This window comes from Lepisma saccharinum, chromosome 23 (assembly GCF_977018435.1).
Source record: "Lepisma saccharinum chromosome 23, izLepSacc3.1, whole genome shotgun sequence".
In the NCBI taxonomy this organism is placed as follows: Eukaryota; Metazoa; Arthropoda; class Insecta; order Zygentoma; family Lepismatidae; genus Lepisma; species Lepisma saccharinum.
The window spans coordinates 14,138,804-14,166,259 of record NC_139251.1 but is presented as its reverse complement, the minus strand read 5'-3'; the positions used below and the strand labels follow the sequence as shown (position 1 = coordinate 14,166,259).

Sequence of the window (27,456 nt, the reverse complement as noted above, 5' to 3'; positions counted from 1 at the left end):
AATTAAAACTTCAGTAATAACACAGTTCTTTTTTAAGAAGAATATTTTATTAACAAAATCCCTTATACAATTAAATCATTATTTAGGATTCATTCAATATTTGAATTTACAACAGGTTACCCAAATCCCTAAAGGATTTGAAAGGACGATTTGATTCTCAAAGATAAATCAGAATAATAAATGGCATATAAGATACACAAAACTTCATTATCAACCATGACTACAAATGGAAATGCAAACCACGAAGGCTTCAATTTGTTCCCTTTTCAATTACAGCAGTAAGTTCAGCGTGGGGGTAATGTGAAACACTTTTTAGAGTGAAAACATTTCTTCTGATAAGCACATCTAAGAATATATTTATATATATTATTTCTCTCTGAAATCACCATATTTGTTCCAAAATAAAGAATGTAGCTGCTGGCCAACAACTGCCATGCTAATGAGTCTGGCTCACAAAGTAAAATCTGTAGACTACTGTTGCTAAAACTCCCAAGGTTACTGGTATTAACCACGACTTCCATGAGCTGGAAAATATAATTAATGAACATTAATAGCATATAATAGCATATGATATAGTACACAGTACAACTGAAATCAACAGCACTATGAAATTTCCAGCAAAGATCATTTATTAATTTTGGCAAAGTATCAGCCTCATGTAGCCATGAAGAACAAATTATTTTTGCTTGGAATTTCAGAGCAAAACTTTCTTTCAAACTAGTACACACGCAATAAATGTAACTAATTAATATTTACATTCACACAAAAAAACACAGACAGATAAGATTTAAATATTTTGCAACATTGCCAAACTGGTAGCCAAAAGATTGTATTCAACTCTGCAGTGATCAGTTCAAAAATGGAGGAAATAATGGTCACAAATTAAGTAGATTCATTGATTTGCTTCATTTTACTTTGCTTTTGTGCTAATTTGCGAAGATGGGGATGAGTGATATGATGATATTGAAGAATGGACACTCACAAGCATCCATATTCAGGCTGGGATTCGAACCTGGGACCCCTGACGTCATAGCATGGTGTGGTAACCACTCCACCATGGGAGCCCAAATGAAGTACAGTAGTATGTAATTCAGATTCCTTGTTGGCGTTTAATGCATCACATGAAACTTCAAGATAAATAATTTTCACTTGTACCAAGTCCAATTAACACTATCTTTCTTATGTATCTGATGTTTTATTCTACAAACACTGGGACAAAAGTGAGTATGAGGTATTGCTGGCACCATCCCCTCTGTTGAGCACGCACCTATGCTCACACATTTGATCCAAATTCCGTCAACACATCTCCAAAAACAAATTCTTCACCAGAAATACAATACAAGGTGCATGCACACCACACCATCACCTAAATAATTACATATTATACACCATTCATTACTGAATGAAAAAAAAACATGCACAGCTCTTGCAGAAATGTCCTGAACTAAAGTGCACAGCTTGTTGTAGGTAAGTTCATGATGAGTAGGTTGTATATGACAAGTTTATCTCCCAGAAACTGATTATTCACTATAGATCAAGGTTTATCTTTTGAATTTGTTATTATTAAAACGATCCTAATCAAGGATGAATGGTACAAAAATTTAAAATATTTTTTTCAGAGAACTTTCCACCAGATTTATGGTCCCAAGTGCTTATCTCCCCCTGAAGTCAAACAGATAATACCCATTGATGAAGTAAGTTCATTTGCAGTAAAGTCCTTACCACATTCCTTGACTTTTCAAGAACAGTAGTTTAACAATGAAGTACAGTAACACTTCTCCTAATGGACACCTCTGAATAGTGGACACCTCTAAATTACGGATATATTTAAATTCCCCAGCAGAAATCATGGGGTTTAATGGCAATATTACTTCTCAAAAATGAATGTGGACACTGAAAACTACCTCCCCAACGCAAATAAAACTTCTTAATAACAGACAGCCTGAAAGAAAACTGTCGCAATTCCTGGAATTTGACACAACAATGGGCAGTATTTCAAACTAGCGCACATTGTTTCATGTTACACCAAACCTATTTCTTTTTAAAAGTTCAGACAGTATTCTTTGTGGTTATCTTGAGAAGTGTGTGTATAACTTCTGCAACGTAGCAGAAACGCAAACAACTGACTTTAAAGGAAAAAGTCGAAGTCATCAACGTCTACGAGAAAGAGAAACTTACTGTTAGGTGTATGAGACATGGCCATGTGGTTTGCTGTTGGAAACACATATTGAATAGACAATTGTAAAGAACTTTAAGATTCAGAAAAATATTGATGATTATTTTGGATAATCTTTGTCTAGCCAGCAATAGTGAAGAGCCTATTGAAAATGGAAGAGCATTTTGAATGTAGTAATGTAACAAAGGATTACACTACGTGTACTGTATTTTCTTTTTTGAAATTTGTACTGTATGTAGGGATACTTTAGTAAATTTTCCTTGGATGTAGGAAAAAAAAAACATTATGTTCGTAAAGTATGTACTGTAATAGGCTTATCCTATTGTGCAACATCCTACAAATTTTTCTGAATAGCGGACACTTCTTAATAACGGACATAATTTTTTCCACCAGGCCTGTCCGTTATTGAGAAGTTTTAAATTTTTCCACCAGGCCTGTCCGTTATTGAGAAGTTTTACTGCGCTATCAATTGAGATAGCATAGATGCATACAATTTTAACATATTGGGTTTTATTTAATTCATTGATCCCTTCAGCAACCTACAGCAAAAACACCAAAATAATAAAAACTACTAAAAAAGAACTCTAAACGTATATAAAAAGAATGCAATTACGATGTACAAAAATTGTAGTTTCCTCACAATCACATGATGAAAATAGTGTAGAATAAGCTTAAACTAAGTGCCCCTGCATAGCAAAATGGTTAGTGCTCGTCATTGGTGTGAGCAGTTCCAGGTGCAATTTCCAAAATTTTGGTGGTGACCCAGCATAGAACAATTGCTGAGCTACTTGAAAAGAAGTAGCAGGCTCTGATCTGGAAAATAGTGGTGATGGGACTCAAGGTGTTGACTAGAAGGGCATGGCGCTTAGAGAGGATTTGCACAATGTAGATTAGATCAGATTAAATTAAAAGTTTGGAAACAAAGTTCCTCATGGGGAAGAGTGACTGTCAGTTTCGCACAAGTTGTGCACATTTCAATATTATCCGAATGGTACCGCCACTAAAAAAAATGGCCAGTATATAATAAGAGTATGAAATTCTCCTCATGTTGCAAGTGGAAGCATTTTTATGTTGATTATTAAGCTAGACACGATATTTGAAAAATATCAGAATTTTCAGAATCCCATGCATTCCTCATGGAGAAAAATAAATGCAACAACTTCAAGTTACAGTTAATCAAATGGAAGTTTCGGACTTTTCTGCCTGTCAATTACATCTTCAATTTGTCCTCTTTCCGTTGATATTTTTTTCTATGCCATTGGAAGTTTTGATATTCCCAAGAGAACACATAAAATAATACTCCTACAAGCGTAATGCATTTCTCCTTGCATCCTGACAGTGTTTCCAAACCTGATGTGCATAAAAAAGCTAAATTTCACCTTAAATGGAGTTGAAACTAACTTTCAAGGAGCTATATTTTCAAAGCCTTCTAGGGTAATGTTAGGTGTCAAAGGGAAAGCGAGTTTTCACGATCTAGATCTGGCAGCATCATCACACATCTCAATAATCCTCCGATGGTCATATATAATCGAAAATATTAGGTACGGTCATTAAATAACAGGAATTGTATTACAACTTTTTACAAGAATACATACAGAAATGGTTCTTGCCTTAATTTTCGACATAGTCACCCTTCTTTTCAACACACTTGGTCCACCTGTCCACAAGCTTGCCGATGCCCTCCACGAAGAAACTTTTTGGCATGGCACGTAACCATCTTTGCACCAACTCAATCACCTCATTGTCATCTGCAAACTTCTGATCCCGCAAATGTTTTTTCAAAGGTCCAAACAAGTGAAAATCCAATGGTGCCAAGTCGGGACTGTATGATGGATGTTTCAACACCTCAAATTTCAGATCACGTATTGTATCCATAGTATGCACAGCAGTATGGGGGTGGGCATTGTCGTGGAGCAGCAATAATCCTTTTGAGAGAAGTTCCTGGCGTTTTGATCATATGGCAGGCTTCACCTTGCTTACCAACATGTCACTGTATCTAACATTATTCACAGTTTGACCCTTCTCCTGGAAGTGAGCCAATATAGGGCCATTGACATCCCAAAAGATCGTTAGCAGCACTTTCCTGTGCCTGTGTATTGATTTTTTTCTTGACCGGAGATGTTGGGTGCTTCCACTCCATCGATTGTCTCCTACTCTCTGGTTCATATTGCTGCATCCAGGACTCGTCTCCCGTCACAATTCGATGAAGAAAAGCATCTCCTTCACGAGCATAACGGTCCAAGTACTCCTGAGAGATTGTCTGCCATGCACGCTTATGAACACTCGACAGATGTTTTGGTACCCATCGGTTACACACTTCCTATAGCCAAGGTCATAGTGGATGATTTGAATTCAGATCCATGACTCATGTTGAATTCCACGGCAATTTCATCAACAGTGACTCGCCTGTTGGCACGGATTTGGTGGTCGATCTGCTGTTCACCGCTTCAGTTCCCACGCAAACTGTTCTCCCACTCCGCTGTTCATCACTCACATTTTGTTTTTCGTTTTTGAATCTTTCGACCCATTCGTACACTCCCCTTACTTAAACACTTGTCTCTTACTGAACCTTCTTTCTGCCGTAGATTTCAGAAGATTTCACTCCCTCTGACCACAAAAAACGAATAACACTTTGTTGCTCTTCTTTGGTGCAAGTTGACAGCGAAGCGGCCATGTTGTATGTACCACTACGCAGGCACAAACTGCTTGATCGTCCTGACACTTATGTGGCATATTTCTAAGGAACCATTTTGTGTCCAGTGATACAATTTTTCGTTGTGTATCAATCTCCCTGAAAGTTATAATAAAATTCCTCTTATTTAATGACTGTACCTAGTAACGTATTTCTGGATAACAATATTTTGACATCTTCACGTCAAGCACAGCGCTATAAAAAAGTAGCTGTTCGATACCCGGTGGAGGCACAAGTGGTTTGGATCCCACTTTAAACTGTAGGCCCAGTATCGATTAGCCTTACTGTGCATAAAGTGGACTTAAAACACCAACTCAAACAAACAAACAAAAAAGTAACTGGGGAGGTAAGAGGGGGTGAGGTGACACAATATAACAATATCACGTGCAAAATATATACTCATGGCAAAAGTTGGTCTATGTGGGCTGGAGCCAGTGATGGTATCATAGTGAGGCAGGCACCCTAGTTCTAGACAAACGAGTGCACAAAAGAGTCCGAGATGGTAACTGCGCTCGCAACCGCTGCAGAAGGTAGAGCTTAGCGGAAACCCTCCCTCATGCCCTTAAGGTGTCATAGTAATATGCCAAAAATTTACACTGAACCTGATTACCTCTTTTAATTAGCAAGAATTCAAGAATTAGTCTCTGTACACATTTCTTTTTACATGTGGTTTTATTAAATATCTTAACCATCACCACCCAACAGCTTCCCTTATTTCAGCAATAATAATTCAAGAATAGATACCACGACACAAATTCTCCAACAGCAATTGAAGTCGCCAACTTGTCACAAAATGACACACCATCCCTTTTTGCTGTCCCTGCAATATAACAAAGTACGTTCTATTTTTCTTCTATTTAATTCTTTTAAGAATTAACAAATAAATTCAGGATAGTCTTGACAAATCTTACATATACTTGTGTCAAAAGTAGGAAAAAATTGCATGGATGTAATATTCTTAGACAAATCAATTGTAAGTACAAAATCCTGAGTTAATTCATTATTCCTTCTGCCCTCCAAGTTGCATCTCTTGCTGTGATAGACTCATAGATATCAGTATTTGCTTGCATACTTTTGATGCAAATTATTGACTTGCGGCATTTTTTAAGGTTTTCTTAAATCTGCTACTACTGCTATTAGCATAATTACAATGCAAAGTGGATTCTCTTCAAAGACCATTCACATAATGCAGTCTCTTCCTCACTGTGTATGCTCATTCTAGCCACTGGGATCTTCGAAATTTTTATCTTTACTGTATATTGCAGAAAGGATTTTCTTCATTATCTGTGACAAAAGTTTCACCACATACATAGTAGTAGAGAAATTTTTAGATTTAGCTATTTTTTAAGGAATTTGTCCCATTTTTCATCATTTCAGGATCACAAGCATGGTTAGATCCTTTGTGCTTGTATCTTGAGACAGATTAAATAACCATTATCGGCTAACATGAAAAGCATGCCATAACTGAAAATAAAATTGGTGGTAGTACAGGTAGCAGGAGCAACACTGCTATAGAGTTTTGCTGCGAGTGAGTTGTCTATGGCAGTCGTGACACACTGCTGGGTTTCCTGTAGATGTTACTGCTGTCGGACATCATTAGAACATGCATTATGATAATTGTTTTCAGACATCGAACAACATGTTTTTAACTTCATATTATTCCATGAAAAATAAAAGTTTACAACAAAAAAATGGCATAAGTTTTGAAATCTAATAATTCCAGACCCTCCTTCGAATCTCCTTTCATTTTTTCTTCATATGTGCATTATTTTTGACAACTGATGACTGGTTTCAATAAAAAGTTGAGCAAAATCCACAAGATCTTTCTTCCTGATTCAAAATAATTAATTCAAAAATATTTCTTTTAATTGATCCTTTACACTGACCTATGTATTTTCAATTACTTTTTGCATTACAAACTATATTCCTGTGCAAAGTTTCTATACTACTTTTCTCTTATAACTCTCCATTTCTGCGAGTTCTAGGCCATAAAGTAGCAGTTTTCAAGTCACTGTTGGGAATCAAACTTGTATTCCTGTCAAATCTTTTTCGTGATCGTAAATAATGCAGTAATTTCAAAATTTTGAAAGAAACGTTACTTCCATACAGACCATAAATTGACAATGAAATTCTCAGCAAAACACAGTAACAGAAGAAACAATTCATAACATACGTAAATGAACAATTAGTTAATACCCTCAGCACATTCAATATGGCTTAGATAAACTTACCTTGAGGATTCTTCGTTTGATTCCCAGCTTTTTGGAATATTTTCTTTTGTGTCTTTTCTGTCTTCCTGCAAAAAAACAAAACAAAAAAAAATACTTAATTTTTGATATTGAATCAGTTGAGGAATTTTTAGTACTGAAGAAAGATTCTCAAGTTATGAGATAAGGAATCCTGCTTGAATGAGTAATTTACGGGAACTTTGAGTATATAGCAGTGATGTAAACACACCTCGCAGTCTGGGGTAAGGCTTGCTGTTGAGCAAAGGACATCTGGTTGGGGAGTGATAGAGAATATGATGTGCCTCAGTCTCAACAATAAGTGACTCTTCCATAGAATGCAAACACCCAACTTTCAGCAGCAGAATGCATCAATCATTCATTTACGACTATCATCCACAAATTAATTTTACTCGTTACATATGATAGTTTGATAACTAGGGGTCGGAATTTGATGAAAAATCATCTTTTTTTCCGAGCCTTGAAAACAATGCTAAACCTGATTATCAGTCCATTTCACATAAGTTAGAACTAGAAAACATTGATGGATTGATTGATTTGGTTTATTTTACTTCACTTTCGTGCCACTTTTGGCCAATTTCCAAAAATGGTAATGAGTGATATCATTCAATTGATAAATGGACAAACATCCATGCCCAGGCCAGGACCCTAGAGGTTGTGGCGCAACCACTCTGCCATGGGAGCCGGCCAGAAAACATTGTTTCTAATTTGCATTTTTTAGCCTTTAGGTTATTGTTCAGTAATTTTTTTCAGTCTTTACTGTATTTTTGCTTTATTTTTTAGGTTTGTTTTCCTTCTCTACTTTTGTTTCATAAATTTTAAATGCATTTGCTAACATAATTTATGTATTTGAAATTCCTGACATGGTCTTCTTAGCAAGTTTGCCATACGGTCAATGGAAATGCACAATATTATTTTAACTGAAAGTTTGGCAATGGATTTAATAAATAATTGTGGAAAACTTATTTTTCCTCCAGCACTTAAAATACTTTGAGTTTCCTTGATGGTCACTATTATCGCTTTAATCTTGGGTTTTACTAACAATGTAAAAAAATAAATTGTAATCTTATGTACGCAAACACAAGTATATTTTATATTTTCAAGCCCACTCTGTAAGGAGGTAATACAGAAAAACCTTGGAAGTAAAAATAAAGAAAACTATTAGCACAATTGTTTTTTTCCTATTTGCTTCAATAGTTTAAACAACCAAACAACAGGTTTTGTCTTATTATTCAACTACTCTGTTGTAATTTATTAAAAATATCGAGACTTTATTTCAAGAGTGAAAATTACTTTTAGGTATTTTTTTATAAATTTTAGATCATTTTTTAATAATTTTAAGGTCATTCTATAGGTCAATTTTTAAAGATTTTTTAGGTCATCAACTTCCGAGTCCTATTGATAACCTTCACTCAACCCTATTTCTCTTCAGACTCCTTGCTGCCAAGTGTCACAGTGGAACATGAGGTTGTCATGTCTCATTCTTTTCAACCATGAAGGAATTATTTCTAGGCATTCTAGGAACTTCTTGAAATCTCCCATGTGAAAAGAGTCATAAATATGGCTGAGCCAATACCACTTTCAACAGATACCGATGTCTATACTCTTACAGATTCCACGATACCGATACTTGAAAATTGCAATAATTAAAATTTGTTCAAAATATTGATCAACATTGGTTTGTAAATATTCTTCTTCAATTATATGCATCAATATACCAAGATATTTGCTTTACAATATTCAAGAATTGCATCAGAATATTAAAATATCGTATATCTCTGAATGCAAGACGATTCTGAATCCAAGACGAGCCCCCATTTTTCAATAAGGGATTACAGAAAAACTATTTTCAAAACTTACAAATGGTTACCTTATTACAAGTTACTGAAGGAGACAATAAAAGTACCGGCACACAAAAAATAAAATCAGATAGATACAAGCACACACTACGTGGTATCGCACCACAATGCTCACAGCGCATGCAAACGTTCAAGGCTAAAGCGGTAGGCGTGGCAGAGGGTAGAGAGAGCTTAATGCAAGTTCGTGGTTCTGTTTAGTAAAGAAAAGAAAAACTTCACATCATATGCCGCGAAAGCAAGATGATCCCATACTTCTGGGCATGAAATTGCGGCAAAAAATCTTGTCTTGGATTCAGAAATATACGGTAGATATTATGCAAGCTCAAAATATAGTTTTTCATACAAAATTGTTGAAAAATAAAAATAAACTTCAAATTCTGTATAATTTCCAGTATAATTAGACTCCGTGCAAGTGGTGCACGTCATTTTTGTGGACCCCGTGAAAGAACAAAATGCCGCAAAATGCTGGTATTGGTAATGAATTTTAACAGACGCATTCTGATACCGATACATCGGCATTGGTATGGGCTCAGCCCTAGTCGTAAAATATCCTTTCCCTGTTGCTATGATGATTATATTTTAAAGGGAAAGCAGCAATCAGAGGATAAACTTATGAATTTAGTCATGTTAGTTACCAAAAAACACTACGTATGGTGTGTACAAGGAGTAGCAAAGCTTTTCTTTGATTCTGTGGTAGACAGTATAGTAAGGTTCAAGCTCTACAAAATGTATCTTGAGTTAGCTTTTATGCTTAGAAAGCTCAACCGATACTGAGAATGGAGTTTTTAAGTGGATTGAAACTGATGCTGAAGTTTTACCGGAAATCGAACCCACGACCCCTTAATTAACAAGCTTTCCAAAATGTTTTGTGTTAATTACCTGAATGAAAGGAACATTTTGAAATATTTTAAGTTCATTGGATTTTCTCCCGAGGGTTAGAAAAGATACGTAAGAAAGAGAAAGGAAATGCAGAGATGATTCAGTATACGAAAAAACAAACCCCAAAATTTGTTTATGTAAATTGTAGCAATAACTTTTCACTTTAGTCCTGCCACTTTACAGATTTACATAAACCATGACACTACAAGATCTTGCTTCCACAGTTCCTCTTTTGTGCTCCTCTTTAACCCTTAGACGACTGAGCGTGTTTTGCTGATAAGCTCGCCAACGAGAGAGGAGTTTTCAGCCCAAATTTTTAAACTTCCACATGTTTTTAAATAAAATTTTATATCTCTGGAACTAAGAATGCTAAGGTTACAAATTATACCTCGTTTTGTTCAGTACACATGGGGCTATAAGGCTATGCTATCCTTATCGGATAGAAGAAGAAAGAAGAATTATTATTATTATTTTTATTTTTTTTACGAAATTTGAAATTTGTCGGACTCGCACGCTAACAACCGGGACGAAAAGGTACAAAACGGTACCTACACATTGTCTCATATAATTTTTTCATTATCGTCTAAAAAATTGCACATATTGCACATACTTTCCGGGAAAAAAATATTTTCAAATGTAAAGCAAGAAAAAATCAAATGTGATTTTCAGAGGGCTGCCCCCTTCCCAAATATAACAAAAATTAAATTAATTAAACCTTACTAATTGCTAATTACAGAACTCAAAACATGTATATCTGAACATTATCAGAGACACAGTATGTCCAGAAAGTCTCATACTATGAGCTTTGTGAAAATATGTCACAAGCCAGCATTTAAGGGTTAAACTAAAGGAATTTTCCTCCGCTCTTGTCTTGGGAATCTGTGGAGCAAGGCCATGCATAATGGTAGACAAGGGGGTAAAGTGAGTTGGCGGAGCAAAGCAGTGTATGCTGCTCCAAGGATTAATAGATTGAGCTGCATTTTCTCCTACATACACTCATCTCCTCTCTCACATGTTCCCTCTCGAGTCACTACTTGCACAGAGACTTGTTTCTGACAGTGTGTAAATATTTAACTGCTCCTATATAGGAAAAATCGGTAGGGATGGAAAAGAGTATATAGAACTTGCTCAAGATAGGGAAAGATGGAAGGCATGTGTTGCTGCAGCCATGAACCTTCAGGTTTAAGAAGGCTAGGGAGTTTGTTAGTTAGGTCCTATATAGGAAATAGCCCTGCCCAAAGTGTTGCTAATTTTACTGTTTTCTTTTATGCTATGCCAGCACAATTCGCCAGTTCTTCTTATAAACTTTTCAGACTATGATGTATGTATCTTTACTCCAATATAATAATAATGACTGGCCCCTGTGGTGGAGTGGCTAGCACATCGTGCTATGACACCAAGGGGTCTGGGTTCAAATCCCAGCCTGGCATGCATGTTTGCGAGTGTCCATCCATCAATTTCATCACTCATCCCCATCTTTGCAAATTAGCCAAAAGTGGCACAAAAATCATAATAATAATGGTGGTGGTAATATTCACGAGCTATTTGAACCTGTCTCCTTCAAAGTACTCCCCTCCACTGTGTGCACACCACTCCCAGCGTTAATTCTAGTCCTGGAATGCCTGCTGAAACTCCAGTTTTGGAATGGCCTGTATGTTCCATAGTGAATTCTCCTTGATCTCATTTTCGACCACAAGCTTATAACCTAGTCTATATTAAAGAAAACAAGTTACAATTTGTCACTCTAGCAAAGAGTTTCAGAGACATAATTTTATTTTAAAAACCTTGAGGGAGTTTTAACCCTCCCCCCCCCCCCCCAAGCACAGCTTTTACATTAGAATATTTTTTCTCCGAAAGTATCAGCAGCAACTGCACAATTCTTGCCACAAGAAAATGAAAAACAGGTTCTTTCGACCATAGGCTGATAACCTAGTTTAAATTTCATTTAAAAAATAAGATATTTTAAATTTCTTCTATTTGCTAAATGAAAATAAGGTATTTTATACATATACAGAGACTTGTTGCCTACTCTGTAGGCTATAATTTGTTAATTAATGTTACCTAAATATAAATTATTATTATTAAAAAAAACTTGAGAATTTCAAAATTTCCCAGTGAAAAAAAAACATGCGATATTACATTACAAAATATTTTTTCTCAGAAAGTATCAGCAGCATCATTTTTGTCATCAGAATGTATGGTTTTGAACCCTCACGTTAGGATTTTTGGGTTACAGCCTGGTCTACTGAACAAAACAAGGTATCATCTTTGACTCTAGCATTTGCAGCTTATAACTTAGAAAATATTCAAATCTTGGAGAATTTCAAATTTCGTGCTTGAAAACATCCACGGTGTTAAGATAAAACCAAGGAAATCATCCTCGGCATGTCTTTTTAATGTGTTGTGAATGTGCTCTGACAAAAAAGTTTGCAAAATTGCCACTGTGCCACAGCTCAGTAAAGTCTCATAACCTTGATATATCAGTGTCTCTCAGCTGTGTTCAAGTCTATGTGCAGCAGTGTCTTGCAGAGTAGCATTTATTAATTTATTATTGTCGTTCTTTGTTTTTGTGCTTTGTCGCAAGAATGCTTGAATTAGAGCAACGAACAAACATTACATTTCTGGTTGAACTTGGCAAGAAGTGAAATCAGGGACACTTTAGTCAAGTTTAAGGAGGTAATGCCATGAAGAGAAAAGCAGTGTACAAATGGATTAAACATTTTTCTGAAGGAAAAGAGAGCATCACTAATGAAGAGAGGTCAGGACAGCAAGTAAAAAGCAGAACTGGTAAAACCTGTAAAAATTCATCGAATTCTGTGTCAAAATCATCAGCTGACTGTGAGAAGCATATCAGAATGGGTGTACCAATACGAACCTGAAACAAAAGAGTCTTAAGTCCACAATGGAAATCAGCCACTTCTCCACAACCAAAAAAGTTCAGTCAGTCCATATAAAAGAATCAAGACAATGTTGGTAACATTTTTTTTAAATCCGAGAGAATTAATGACAATGAATTTGTACCAACTGGCTAAAGAGCTAAACAAGTTTACTATTTGGAAGTGCTGAAAAAGTTAGATGAAACATCCTTAAATTTTCGCCAACAACTCCTGGCTCTTTCATCACAACAATGCACCAGTGTTTAGCACGTAAATAAATAACTGTACTGGAACACCCTCCCTACTTACCTGATCTGTCCCAATTAGCCCTTTTTTTTTTCTTTCTTCACCTACAGATATAGGAAATATTGAAAGGAAGACATTTTGATGATATTCAGGACATCAAAGGCAATACCATGACATCTCTGATGTTCCCAAATGAAGAACTCGGAAGGTGACTGCAGTGAGTGATATTCAGCAATGACATACATAGCACTTCTTCAAGGATGAATTTGCAAACTTAATTGTCAGATTTTGTATGTCCTGTGGAGGTCACTTTATGAAGTTGTACTCCAAAGTTTCTTCTTCTTCTTCTATTACACTACAGTCCTTGGTGGGCTCTGGCACCCCAAACAATCTTCCTCCACCTCGTTCTGTCTTGAGCTACAATCTTTCAGTTACGTACATTCATCCTTTTCAAATCATTCTCAACCACATCGATCCATCTTCCCCTCGGTCTTCCTTTCAGCCTTTGTTCTGGTTTAATACCAAGCGTGGTAACCTGTCCTCCTCCATTCTCATCAGATGTCCTGCCCATCTTCAACGTTGTGATTTGATGTGTCTCCCCACATGTTCATGTTGGATCAACTTTTCTAGCTCCATGTTATTCCTAATTCTATAGGATCCATCTTCATTCTTAATGGGGCCAAAATTTTTCATAAGACTTTTTTTTTTAAAAGTACATTATCTTGCTTTCTGCTTTGAATGCAAGTTTCCAGGATTTTGCACCATAAGCTATCACTGATCTGATGATTGTGTTCTTGGAGAGGCTTTTGGACTTGAATAATTCTATATGTACATAATATTGTCAGTTTCCAGCCTGGATCCTGTGGTTAACTATCTCTTCTTCTTCTATATTGTTATGTAGAAGGGCTCCAAGGTAGGTAAAAGTGGAAACTCCTTCAAAACATGTGCCCATGTTCAGAACCACGGGATTTCATCTGGTTGGCGATCTGGACAGTCTCATGTATATCGTTTTGGTTTTATTAATTAATAGTCCAGTTTCTATTGATTTGCTATCTATATTCGAAGAAAGTGCCTTGAAAATCTGCAAGGGTCTGTGTTGTTATCACTATCATCAGCATAAGCGAATTGTTTTGTAGAATATGCTCCCCAGTTTTTGCAGTGGACTGACAATATCATGTAGCACAATAATAAAAATTAAAGTAGACAGCACATCCCCTTGTCTCACCCCTGTTTCTATTTTAATAGTTGGTGAGACTTCACCCTGCACCATGACTTCAGCTGCTGTACTTTCTAAAGTCATTTTAATCAGTCTTATTAACTTATCAGAGTAATCAGGGAATCCTACTTTCTAATCAAATGATGCTGGTAGTCTATAAATAGAAGAGCGGAGCGCAAATACCAGCATACAATGTGTGTGTTTGGACATGTGTAACGCATCAAGACTGTTTTTTTCCATTCTTAGCTGCAGGGTGTGCCATATCTTATCCCATGGAATGGCAACAAGAGTTTACAATTTCTTCACTACTTGAACAATTCTAGGGTATTACTGCAATATATCCTTTTAACAGATAAGGCAATGTTTACATGGGAACATGTGGAAAGCAATTTCCAAACATAGTTTTCTGCAAATGTGGAGTGTAGCATGCTTCATGAGAGGCTGATTAGCTATTTTTCTTAGAGGCATGCGCAACAGGACAAACCTACACATATTGTAACATTATCTACCACAACAGCTTGATGACATAGCACTGTATGTACGTTAGCATTATATGCAGCACCCCTCCAGTATACAAGCATAGTGGTCCAGTATCTCATTTGAAGGTTTCCTAACCAGTGGATCAGTCATGTTAGTCTCATATCCAGGAAAGCACAGTTGCCCAATTAGATTGATTGTTTGAGTTGGTGTTTTAAGTCCACTTTATACACAGTAAGGCTAATCGGGACTGAACCTACAGTTTAAAGTGGGATCCGAACCACTATGTGCCTCCACCAGGTATCGAACCCGGGACCCCAGTTGCCCAATTTAACTCTTCTGGATTTCTGTTTGCGGGGCTCGATGGGGTGTACGACACAAATGTGCTAAATATGATCACTTGCATCCCAGATGCTTTTACCAAAATCAGGGAATGTTGGGATGACCTACACTAAGCAACCAGGCATGTTTAACGCATTCAAAAGTGAGTTGAAGTAAATGATTGTATTTTTGAAAACTTGTATAAATATACCAGTGGTTCCCAAAGTGTGCACCAAGGTGCCTTGGCTGGATTACAGAGGGCACCGCAAAATGTTCCAATATTTTCACGAAATTACACTTGCTTCCAAATATGTGCTTATTTAGTACTTGTTACACACAAAATGTTTCTGAATTTGAAATATGTGTATTTATAAACGTAAATCAAAAAAGGTGTAGTACTTCTAAAGATAAAGTCCTGCACCATAGCCATGTGGTGTGGTCTAAGGCATCATGCTTTGGGCTCTGGCTACGGAGCGGGGTGCGTGCAGATTCGAGTCTCCAGGGAGAAACATAACTTCTCCTCAGATTTCGGCCTGTGTATGGGACTTGTGGCTCCCATCATTGTAAGGAAATTGGGAAGCTACGAATGAGTAGAGTACGCCAGCCATGAAAACCTACAACAACGACTGGGGTTCATCATGCTGACCATACATCACCACCTAATTGGTTAGATGATTTTCCACCTCGGGTGACTGAGCGAATAGGATCAGGTGGGAGTGAGGCTGGCAGTCAGTAGGTAAAGTCCGCGCGTTTATTATGTCCCCATCGGCAACCCTTTTATAAAACTTAACACTGACAACAATAGCAAACAATAGCCAAGCCGCTCCCGATAAGCACGTGCACTCAAGACGTTGTTGCCACATTTTCTTTACTTACATTTCTTGTAGTTGCAAGGCGCCTCTCATTATTTTTGCTCCATAACCACGTGCGGGGTTGATTCTTTTTAACTAGTTGTGTTGTGTTATGGTGCTGTTTTGTTGCTTTGTTATAGTGTTGTGCTTTTAGTTTTTTCCTTAGACTTTGCATAATGCTGCTAGTGAAAATCCTAAGTATGAAGACAAAACTGCAGAATATTATTATTTCCTTCATGGAGAGCACAGGTGCCCACCCCCTCAAAGCCAATGGAGCATTCCCCCCAAAAATCATGTCATGCGTCCCCCCAGATTATATCATGTGCCCCCCAAAAAAAACCTCATTCGCGCCCTCAAACCATATCGTAATCCCCACAAAGTATTTAATTACGACAGTGTGTCTACCGAAATTAGCTTTTTCTTAGCTTTACAGAACACTCTACTTGATCTGCCCTTATTCCCTAAACAGGGGTGCCCATCACTCAAGACCACCCCTAAAATCGTTCATAAACCCCCGAAAATAGTTTGGATGAATGTGTAATAGATGATGTCTAATTGAATGAAATACCATGTTACATTGTCCATATTTTTTGATTGTTCGATTTTCGAAAAAACGTAAAGCTAGCACACTGATTGGTTAAATGTAGTAAATTAAAATAGGGTAAATATGCATATAAATAGTATTTTTGAGTGGGTTTATAAAACTCAATTTGAGTATTTAACACGTTTAATTCAGAATCCCGGTGTCAATTAAGGCCTAATATGTAAGAGTTGGATATTCCCCCCCCCCCCCTCTTCGATAATACCCTTAAACACTTCCTTTTTAATCTTTATCTGTATTTATTTTCTCTTTCCATATTCTTTAATCTTGTTTCTCTTTCTTTTTTCCTTACAATTTCCTTCTGCTTGGCAACATCGCTATCCTACTTTTGTTTGTTACTTCTACCTCAAAAGAAAACCGCCAGCTTGGGTGTTTCTTTTAACAAAGAGTACCGCTCCCTTTGTTAACCGCTGGGGATATAATGAACGCGCGGACTTTAGGTCTAGGATTGATGTACCGCAGGTTATTATATATAAAGAATAAGTACTTACTTCTCTCAGAGTGCCAATCCTGTATTTCTTCATCATTTCCCTGGCATCTGTTGAGTGTCCTACATCTTCAAAATTTTCGGTGCCATCTTTACCTGCCTGTTCTAACAATACCTCTTCTCCACCAGGATGCTGAAAATATAATGAAGAATCTTAATTAGTATTACAGGAATACATTGAAGCTACACACATACCCAATTTATCTATTTAGTTTATTTTACTTCGCGTTTTGTGCCTCTTGGCTAATTTGCGAAGATGGGGATGAAATGATGAAATTGATGAATGGACATTCACAAACAACCAAGCCAAAGCGGGATTCGAACCAGAGACCCTTGGCGTCGCAGCACTATGTGCTAACCACTTGGCCACAGGGTCCGGCACATATACCCAAGTATATGTGTATATGTATTTTAAATTCATATGTGCATTGTACAGCTTATCAGTTACATCTTGCCACTGAAAACAACAGTAAAAACTAGCAGCTGGGACAAATGTGCAATTCAGTACTAAAAGATATAACCCACAAAAGTATGAAACTGAGAAAGGCACACGTGAAAGTTTGCCCATTACCTTGTGGCTTATGGGTTATCCAGACATTCCCATGTGTGTCTAAGCCGCGCGTCAGGCTAAGTTTGCAGCAGGTTTTATGTATCAATCCGCGCGAGAACTGAGCACAGAATCTTCCGTGCCAGTCTTTCCTGAACCGCCGAGCTACTTACATCGCAGACACCGAGAAAATCCACAGTATTGCCAAACGCACAACACATCAAAACCCGCATGCATGTCAAGTGGAATGTATTTTTGCTTCTCTTTGTCTCCTGAAACATAAAATTTTAGAAGTACTTTCGGCACATAAATTATTTTAAAAAATGTGGCATTACTTAATATAAATGCGAAATATCTTCGAAACATGAGAGCATGTGCCGTCCGCAGGATTTTTTCCAGGGAAGGGCAAGGAAGCTATTTTTTCCCAGGGGGACAAACAAGTCACATTTCCCCCCAAAGAGTGTAGTTCCCTAAAACACATTGCTTAAATTTGAATTTATGGTGTTAATGCAATAATTAACACATATTATTGTGGCTAAAATGAAATTATATGTGTGAAATACATAATTTTTGGTTGACTTGCATTTTCCAGGGGGTACACTGTCCCCTTGCCCCCCCTTCCGGACACCCATGAGCATGTGTGTATATTTCGAGCACGCAAAAATAAAAATAAACAAAGATATAAGTAAACAACGATAGGCCCTCTTGAATTTAATGACAAATTATTGTTTTTGGTTTATAAAAAAATACATTTATGAAAACCTTTGTTACTATAAGACACACGCACTTCAAGTTATACCAGCAAAAAAAAAAAGCATGATTTGTTATTGGGGATATATACAATCTGGTATACTCTGGTTTCAATTTATGAATCACTTCACTAAACCACGATTCAAATCTTGGTCTGTCCATTTCTTGCTAATCATCCATCCCTTTCTTTGCATGGAACAGTAAATATGCGCCTTCAACAAAGACGTCATTTCCGCCAGTGGGTGAAACAATAAGCCTCCCCCTTCCCCTCTCCCTTTCTCGTCGGTTTCTTCAGCCCTGGCGGTGGTTTTGCACGGTGGTATATATAAAAAAATATTCAATATAACGCCCACGCCCCTCCCAGAGTTAAAGTACGTCTGGTCCAAATAATAAACATGTTTCTTCTCACGGGGATATCTTTTAATACCGGGGACATTCTTTTGTCGTCAAACAACAAACAATCGTTTCCTCTTCCTACACTCAAACCGCAAATCATTCAACACCCGGGATACAGTTCGTGCGCACATTGACGGCAAATCACCTCACGCCCTGTTTTACTTCGATCTTGTTTTCGTAAGGAGGATTATGCATTTTAAACAACTTGCTTGATTTAAAGAGCTTTTCCCTTCGGACGAAGCCCACAATAACACTCGCTGAACAGGAGACCTTGATTCAGCCATTCTCGCCACTGTATAGCACGATTATTAATCACAATAAACATAGGGTTAAAACAGTGGAATGTGCAACACTGGTATCACGGATTCCACGCGCTCTGCAACGTATTCAGTCTTGCTCGACTCGCACTTGGGCTTCAGCGATTCCTCAACGCAATACAAACTCCAGTTGGCGAATCTGCGGATCCAAGTTCGTCTGCACAGTGATTGCATCCGATCAAGTCCACACCTGCTAATGGATGTATTATTTTGTCTGTATTTTACAAATTAAATAACTGTTTTCTTGAAAGTATGCAGTTGTGTCGGAATAGAACTCGTCTCAGTGGAACTATATTCTGTGCGCACGTTTGGATCTACATATGCGAAAACCTGCTGCAAGGTTAACCTGATGCTTGGCTTAGCTACCTGTGGCTACTGAAGGAACTTTATTCACTAACGTACAGCAACTACATCCAATGTTAACTCAATTTAAACAGAGTGTATGTTATCAAGTTTTACTCCTGGAGCCGCTCAAATGTCATCCAGTGCCTGTAACACCTTGAGGTGTTGAGTTTCATTATTATGTCAAACCAACTACCACATATTTTTCAAATTTGTTTTGAAGGTCTTGAAATAGGTTTGTGTGTCTTGTTCATCTTTTGTCACTTTTCTGGTCTTGAAATCTTAAATCTTCTCTCCGTTTCATTTTTGCGTTGTTTGTTTGTTGAAATGTGCAAATAGCATTTGCACCCCTATGAAGATACAAGATAACAATTATATTTTGCATCGTATTACTATCAATGCGGTCTGTAGAACTAAATAACTAGCAACAACATGAGTGAACGACGATTTATTGAAAGAGATGACAATATTCAAAAACCTTTTATAATGCAAATTCTGATTTCATGTTCCATTTTATGGACCATCGTGCCTTAGTGTTCAAAGGGGGGGGGGGAATCTTGAGCAATTAATTTAATTCGGATATTGAATTTGCAAAATTACACCAGAGAAAAATCTGTTTGATTGATTCATTTATTTCGTCAATTTATGCACAATAAGGCTAATCGGGACTGGACCTCCACCGGGTATCGAACTCGGGACCCCTTGATTACAAAGTGACAACACCTTGGAATACCCCCCAAAAAGTATAATGTAGAACAACCACCAGTCACACAAAGTTCCAAAATATTTACGATGGCACTTTTTGTGAAACTTGGTTCGTACTCCTTTACAGGTGTCAGCAGTGGTGGCGATTAGGAGCGGGGCCCAGAGGATGCACCACACTAACCTCATGTACCAAGGGAAATTAAACTGTTCTTGCCCCCCCCCCCCCCCCCCCCCTTCAACAACAGCTGCAATCACAGGCAGAAAAGATAATCAATATTTCTGATGTTGCGCCTAGTCACTTCAAAAATAGTTACCAACTCTTTGAATTGACTAAGTCGCTTGTGGCAATGGAGTGGGTATACAGCGCTACTGGTCACGGGAGGGGCCTTACGACGGTTAGGAGGCCTGCTGAAGCACCACGCTACAAAACAATCTTTCCAACCCAAGTACAGCTGCAATTCAGAATGCCGAGGATTTTACAACAACCCTCATCCTGTTGCCCAAAGAGGAAGTTGAAGAATTCCACCAGCATAAAATAGAAGAATGGTCTAAGCAAACTACCCCTGCGAAAGGAATTCAGAAGACAATGATGGGATGGGTGAACCTATATTGCACGAACTTTAAGCCCCGGTCCACACAAGCGGAAAGAATGTTTAAAGAGTGCTTAGCGTTTCACCACTCTTTAAGCACTGGTTGTTATGGCTGAAGGAAGTAATAGGATCGGCCACACAGACTGACTAGCCTGCGGATGCTGAACATCTGCCGCATTCCCTAAGCATCACCCATAGCGGACAAAGTGCGGAACGAAGACTGGGCTGACTGCTATTTCTATTGAGTCTTATGGTATCGTCCACACGAGCGGAACGTCTGCTGGGCTGAATGATCACGTGACGCGCTTCGTGCATTGTTTCACACCACGCGGTGCCGAGTTCTAGCGTTGTGTTTCTGATAAACATTGTTTTTGCAAATGAAGATGGGTGATCTAGATATAGATAAATTAGACACAGAAGTATTTATTATGTAAGTGGAAAAGCGGCATGTATTTAAGATATTCGGTGTGAGAAATATAAAGACAAAAACAGAAAAGATTCGGCATGGAATGAAATTTGCTGAACTTTGTTACCAAACTTCGCAGAGCCTTCAGTAGTTGTAGTACAGCGAACCACTCATCTTTGGTTTATTCACACGTACATGCTTCCCGTCTATTGCTCCTACGCAGTGTGGAAAAGTAGGATGATTTTCGAAGCCGTTTGCAATATTCTTCCACATCTCTTCTGTTGGTTGAGATGAGGAGTGTCCCATATTGCACGACAAACTGTTCTGACAACCTCACTGGCCGTAGATTTACCGCCAATTCTATAGGTATAGTGCAGCTTAATAAGGTAGCAACCAGTTTCGGTCCAGGAACCTTTTTTCCCCGCATCAATTTTAATACGGTCCAGGGACCTTTTTTTCAAGAACAATTCAAATACGGTCCAGGAACCTTTTTTTAGCTTTCAGATGCAGAGAGGAAATCTATTAGTAAGTCATGACTCATGTACGAGAGCTTATTCATAACACATGGCATGCAAACACATTAATCTGGATGAGTAATTAAAAAAAATGTTACTAATAAAGATCTCAAAATACACAGACATAAAAGGCATCCCCTACTCCGAAAAAGGGAAGGGACTCAACTTTTTTGTTTTGGTGAAAATATCATTTTTTATATGTTTACATTCCTCACCAAAATATAATTGGCTGTCACTTGAAGTATTTGCAGTTTCTGCTGAGTGTCAGCATTTTCTCTACATTACCTTACGGACACAATGCGGAAAGAATGCTTAGACGTTTAGCACTTTTTAAGCATTCTCTCCGCCCATGTGGACCGGGTGTAAAGAGCAATTACGAGGAAATTTCATTTGTCCAACCAAGATCTCAGAAACTGCAGGAGAATATTCTAATTCACAACCTACAAAGAGGTTTGTGGCCTGTGTGTATGACTGTGACTGGTGGATTGCAGAGGTTACCGATATCAGTTTGAGTTTAATGAAATCGTCGTGAACTTTATGCTACCACATGGACTGGCTGCTGGATATAGATTTCCAGCTGCAATACAGCAACACCACCACCAGTGCTCACTTCCAATTCGTGATGTTTTAAAGATTGTGGGTGCCCCAGTTCCTATTGGTTCAACAGGAGGGCATCACTCAATATCAAAGGAAGATACTGATGCAGTTGAACATTTTTTTAGTTCATTGAATTGCTAATTTCAGTTCTAAGCAAAGTGCACAGAAGTGGTATGCTTTGGAACCTGTAATATGTTTTGGAAGTTGCACATATATTTTGGAAGCTTTAATATGTTTTGAAAGCTGTGTCTGTTACTTATCTTTATGAAGAATTAAAATGCCATGTCAAATAAGACTAGATTTTGATTTCATGAGACCAATATGTGAGAATGTGGTAATGGAAACTGGTTTAATGTATGGCAAAATTTTCAATTGTTTATAAAACCTGTTAAACTCAAAAGTGGAAGTTCTCCTTTTCAGGGAATATAGTACTGTATGGTACTGATCAACAGTTAAAAAATCAAAATTTTTGGGATTGGCATTTTTTAATTTTTTTTTTAATTTTTCAAAAAAAAAATCAGAAGGCTACAGCAACAGACATATTTCCAAACGGAGGTTATCATATTAATCAGAAAATTATTCTCTTTCAAATAATATAAACAGCAACAAAATATCTTGAATTGTTCCAGAGATAAAGCATTTTAACATTTTCCAAAAGATCGCACGTGAGAAATGACGACCGAGGCACCATCTTTGGCAGCCTGTATCTCGGCCAGGAATTTTTTTTTGGACAAAACAAAAAAATATGAGTTTCTTACTTTGTCCTGAATTTTAACATGTTTAATTCAATAATATCTGAGACTATGAAGGTAACCTCCCTGCCTGAATTGATAAGGACTATGCCTCAAGATTTTAAAGTTTCTTTCATTTCTTGTATATTTTGTACATTTTTGTATATCACTCTAATATCAAAAGAATTCACTTAGTGCTAGTACTTTGCACAGGGCATAGTCCATATCAAATCAGGCAGGGGGGGTTACCTTCATAGTCTCAGATGTTATTGAATTAAACATATGTTAAAATTCAGGACACAAAATTCGCACGAGTAATAAATATAAATATGAAAAAATCTTTAGCTGTGTGTCAGGTATGTGGGGTAAGTTTTATGACTGTTGTTAAAGAATAAAGCTGTTCTCAAGAAGATTGGTTCTTCTGGTATTCCTCAACTTCTGCATAGGACTAACACCAAAGTTGATCAGAGGGGCCAGAAACAAGTCATACAGAGATGATAATTAATACCTTTAGACAACAGAAGATCATTTAATGTTTATGATGTATGTATCATTTATGTGATCCATACTTTCATAAAAAATACGTAATATGTTAATAACAATAACCATCTTGTTATTAGGCCTAACAGATTTTTCAGGACCTCCCTGGGGATGTGCCATTTTTGGATCAAAAAAATTATGGTCACCCTATGCAAGTTACACGTTCATGGACTACACTGCCAAATTCAGTAGTGAATTTATTTTTATTCAGACAATGGAATCACTAAATTTTAAGATGAAGAGGAAATGGGCAGAATATCACTTCACTTCAGAAACCCAAACCATGGACAAGGAACACCCTCCTTCCCAGTGCATTTTTCCAATTTAAACGCTAGACTGATTGATTGGCTTTATTTTACTTCCCTTTGGTTCCACTTTTAGCTAATTTAAGAAGATGGGGATGAGTGATGATATGATGAATGGACACAAACATCCATGCCCAAGCCAGGATTCGAACCTGGGACTCCCGGCATCGTAGTATGATGTGTTAACCACTCTGCCACGGGGCCAGCTCAAACGCTAGACTATGGTCAAATAGACCAGGGATTGAGCTCATCATATACCACTGTTTTCAAGTTATGTTGATTGCTGAATATTTATTTTCCATTACAGGTCATAATGCAAATGTTGAGGAAGAATTTTAATTAACATCAACCCAATGGACTGTTGAGAAAAAATAATCAGAGTCTGTAAAAGGCATGGTACTAGTTCAGTATAATTTCAAAGAGTTTAACTGTTCAGTTTCATAAGTATTTATGACTAAAGCTCAAAATTTGAGAAAAATTGGCTCCTCTGAGAATTACAACTAAAAACCTGTGTAGTAAAATGTGTATTGTTTGGTATTGATTACAAATTTGGGAATTTTATTTTTAAAAAGTTCAAAAAATTATTTTTAGAACTGAAAACGTGTCAATTTTACGTTAATAGTAAACATGTTTCAGCAATGTGTATTATTTACTGCGAATGATTTGTCCTACATTTTGGGACAGCATGTCCTACTTCACCCTCACAGTAATATGGTAACTCTACATATTAACATTAGGTAAAACTTGCTCCCGGCTTAGCGGGCATTACGTGGGTGCACGCAAAGTCCATATATGGTTATATTTACACAAGTTTATCATGCCTCGTTCATGCTGGCGACTTTCACATAAACTTGACACAAGTACTCCCGCTTTTTGAAGTCTCAAAGTGCAGTCCTCTATTAATGGACTGCATTCTTGAGTTCATTACTTGTATGTTGCGGCAGATGAAAGTCGAAGCAATGGCTGACACAAGTGATTACACAACTGAGGAGTATTTTGTGATCTAACAACTGCCAGCAAAAAATGCAGACATATGATATATGTAGGGTTACCAGATCACTGTAAGGTAATTGTAGGACATGCTGTCCCAAAATGTAGGACACAAAACATTCTCAATAAATAATACGTATTTCTATAGAACACGTTAGAAAGTAGTTGAAAAATGACACTTTTCAGTTTTAAGAAATGAATTCTTAATGAATTTTTGGTAACGATTAGATAAGCCGGAGACGGATTTCTTCAAATTTACAGGAGAAAAGACGAGAAAGTACTTACGGAATTTCGTTCTTGTGTACTTTCTGAAGCCGGGGAAATAGTTTTTTCGAATCGTGCAACTTATTTGGCCTGTAAGGTATTTTTTCATCATTCATGCATCTCCGTGGCACGATAGCTCGTGCCAACATTGACGTTGACTACGTGAATCAAATGTTCTGTGCGTTCGGTTATGTAACCCCCTGTCAGTGTAGCAACCACGCTGTAGTTCGACAAGATGTTATTTTTTTTTTGTTGAAATTTATTTTTCTAAATTTTCCTAACCTAACCTTACGTGAATGGTTTGTGGAACAATTTTCGAATCAAAACGTTTTGTGAATAGTTTGTGCGGCATTTATAGGTTCATAGGTTTGGAAACACTGCACATCAGCTGACAATACTGCATATCAGCTGACGACAGACAACGTGAGTCAAGATTTGGCAACCGAATTAGCAACGACAAATAAAGAATTATAATGTTAAAAATAATGTGTTTTTCATGGGGAAAAAGTGACCCCCCCCAGGTTGAAAAATGTTCTGCTATGCATATGACATAAGTAGAAATTATTTTTTAAAAAAACGAGTTGAATGTGTGTCCGACTTATCAAACTGGTACCGAATTTTTAAATGCAAAATTTCAAAACTTGGAATCATACTAATAAATGCACCTCTTATTATATGATTTAAGTGGTACTTCTCAGAGGAGACAATTTTTATCAAAATCTCAGGTTTAGTCAAACTATATTTATATTAGAGTGAACAGTCAATTTGAAATTATAGGGACCAGTACCAAACTAACATTTTACAGACTTCATGAAAAAATAATTTCTCTTGAGAGTCTGTTGTGCTGATGGTAATGCAAGTACTCTCTCAACATTTGAATTATGACCTGTAATGGCAAACAAATATTCAGCAATTACCGTAATTTAAAATGGTTTGTGAAGTTTCAATTTGGGTAGTTTTTAGTTCAATAACAGGGTGTCTACCAAAATAACACATCCAGAATTCTTGAATTTTTCTGAACTCTTCTAGACCTCTTTTCAGTTTTTCTTAACGTTTATTTATTCGACCACTACTTAGGTAAAGCTGGAAATTAGTAATTAAGAAAATAAATATTTATTTAATGAAAACCCTACCAGAGGGACAGTTAAGATGAAAACTGAAGCTGAATTTAAGAAGAGAATTACATCTGCATTCTGAACTGTGTTTGGCAGACAAGTCAGGCTTTGGTGTCAGTTGTCCCTATATGTTTGTGACTGTCCCTTCATCCATCTATGTTACAACCATTCATCTTCGCGATTAGCCAAAAGGACAGAAAAAAGTGAAGTAAAATAAACTAAATCAACCAATCAGTCATTATGATAGCAAAAATTCTTGACCACAAGAATAATGTATTGCCTTTTTATTGACCTACTTCTTGATTTCTTTAATATTTCTTGACTGAGAGACACCCTGAATATCTTTCTTCTCTATACCTCTGCTTTACAATCAAATTATATTGAATAACAATGGGCAACACCTTGTTGCCGGACATAAGGCTAAAATGTAGGACATGTCAGGGAAAATCCGGACGTCTGGTAACCCTAGATATATGGGAGGAAAAAATCATTTTCCAGAAAGCATGCAGTAAGTAATCCAAGGCCCTGAAATATGAGTTAATAGACGTACATAAAATTGAACATGTAATAGGTATGTAAAATATATGTGTATACCATGATTAGTTCAGAATTAAACAATCGGAACTTGGGCCCTGGAAAGTATGTTTGAATTCACAGATTTTCCTATCCTACCAGTAAATTATGATAATTGCTGAGATCAGAGTTGTCAGTGCATGTCAGTTGCACAAGTTATGCCACTTCATTACCAATAGCACAAATTAGTGTACAGTGCAGTAATCAAATTCTGTCACAACTAGCTATATAAATATCTCTCGTTATCGAATCGACGCGTGCACAAGAAAAATAATAGCGTTGGATGAACTTTCCGAAACCGGAAGTTTTGTCTAAAAAAGAAAACTTTTACTGTGCCAATTTCCTTTTAAATTTGACAAAACAAAGTTTATTAGAATAACACATACCGAGGCCCAGCTCTTTCCCGTTTTATGACAATAGATTTTCAATCATTCTTGCTTACTGGTACAAAATAGTATTTATTTACTACATTATATATATAGAAATATGAATGTGGACTATAAATGAAGCACACATTTCTCTCAAATGTTCTGGCATTTATACCTTACCTCATCAAGAAACTTGGTCACATCGTATATGCCGTCGTGTATCACTATCCACGTTGAAGTATTATCATTATGTTTCGCTACTTCTTCAATTGAAAATATAGTTTCTGTAGTCATTTCTAAATATAACTCTTTAGCGAAATTTTCACAGTCTTTTCAATATCAATTACTATTGCGTGCACCTTCACAAGTAACTTTGATCCCGTTCAACAGCTACAAACACAAATTACCACCAGGCTCCGTTCCAATCCAACGTAATGTGTCGCGCTCGCGCTGACGTGAACTTGCTGAATAATGTGAT

The 27,456-nt window shown here is 37.1% G+C and overlaps 1 protein-coding gene across 2 annotated transcripts; it reads right to left on the bottom strand.

Annotated features, from left to right (window-relative positions):
• Nucleotides 1-25: 25 nt before the first annotated feature.
• Nucleotides 26-27,456, bottom strand: Cyt-b5 (Cytochrome b5). Of its 2 annotated transcripts, XM_083110043.1 has the most exons (5): nucleotides 27,159-27,456; nucleotides 16,932-17,060; nucleotides 7,100-7,164; nucleotides 5,613-5,688; nucleotides 26-524 (listed from the first exon to the last, which is right to left on the bottom strand). In XM_083110043.1, exons 1-4 carry the CDS (start codon nucleotides 27,270-27,272, stop codon nucleotides 5,655-5,657), a joined length of 342 nt encoding a protein of 113 aa, XP_082966169.1. In that variant the 5' UTR covers nucleotides 27,273-27,456; the 3' UTR covers nucleotides 26-524; nucleotides 5,613-5,654. The 2 variants fall into 2 exon arrangements, with proteins under 2 accessions (XP_082966169.1, XP_082966168.1); XM_083110042.1 differs by lacking the exon at nucleotides 5,613-5,688 and having other exon boundaries at nucleotides 27,159-27,453.

Excerpts from the sequence above, each read along its gene's own strand:
- Cyt-b5 (XM_083110042.1), bottom strand. The coding sequence starts at position 27,272 with ATGACTACAGAAACTATATTTTCAATTGAAGAAGTAGCGAAACATAAT. Across the intron at positions 17,061-27,158 it reads TGACCAAGTTTCTTGATGAG|CATCCTGGTGGAGAAGAGGT; the intron begins GTAAGGTATAAA and ends TTATATTTTCAG. Across the intron at positions 525-7,099 it reads TCAAACGAAGAATCCTCAAG|CTCATGGAAGTCGTGGTTAA; the intron begins GTAAGTTTATCT and ends TATATTTTCCAG.